At 43.2% G+C, this 770-nt stretch overlaps 1 protein-coding gene across 1 annotated transcript in view; it reads left to right on the forward strand.

Annotated features, from left to right (window-relative positions):
- LOC102670406 (uncharacterized) overlaps positions 1–361 on the forward strand; it is a 1,594-nt gene extending 1,233 nt beyond the window's left edge. Inside the window, exon 2 of the mRNA XM_006606770.1 lies at positions 128–361. Within this exon, the coding sequence (XP_006606833.1) occupies positions 128–361 (234 nt within the window). The remainder of the gene's footprint in view (positions 1–127) is intronic.
- Positions 362–770: the final 409 nt, after the last annotated feature.

Consider the following 770-nt stretch of genomic DNA (forward strand, 5'->3'; position numbering starts at 1 on the left):
TGGTTTGTTTCTGTGTGTGTGTTTCTGTGTGTGTGTGTGTGTGTGTGTGTGTGTGTGTGTGTATGTGTATGGTTGTGTGTGTATGTGGATGTGTGGCTGTGTATGTGTGTTTGTGTGTGTGTTGAAGATGCACGCGAAGCGATGCACTGTTAAAAGGGTCCAGAAGTTAGAAGCTGAGCTTAACAAGCTTGAATCTGAAGCTGAACACAGGCAACTGACTTCCCAAGAAAATATGAAAAGGAAGAAGCTACAACAAGATCTTTGGTCAGTAGCCCAAGCTCACGAGTCTTTAATGAGGCAGAAGGCGAGATCGCGTTGGATTAAGGAGGGGGCCAGATATCTCGATATTTTCACCTGGTGATTAACTCCCATCGAAGTTTGTAGCTTTCCAGCAGGGATTTCAAGAAACTATGAGCAGCAGACCAGTTTTGAATGGCACCTCTTTTCAAGAAACTATGTTCTTTGGGGAGGCTACTATGAAAAATGTTAAGACTATCAAATTGATTTTGAGGGCTTTTGAATTGTCATCAGGACTTAAAATAAATTATGGGAAGAGCAGCTTTGGGGTGTTGGGCCAATCTGAACAATGGAAATTGCAGGCTGCCAGTTATCTGAATTGCAGAATCATGCCTCTGCCTTTCTCTTATTTGGGAATACCAATCGAGGCTAATCCAAGGCGCTGTGGGTTATGGGATCCAATCCTAAGAAAGACTGAATCTAAATTGTCTAGGTGGAAGCAGAGACATCTATCTTATGGGGGAAGAGTGACC

This window comes from Glycine max, chromosome 20 (assembly GCF_000004515.6).
Source record: "Glycine max cultivar Williams 82 chromosome 20, Glycine_max_v4.0, whole genome shotgun sequence".
Lineage (NCBI taxonomy): Eukaryota > Viridiplantae > Streptophyta > Magnoliopsida > Fabales > Fabaceae > Glycine > Glycine max.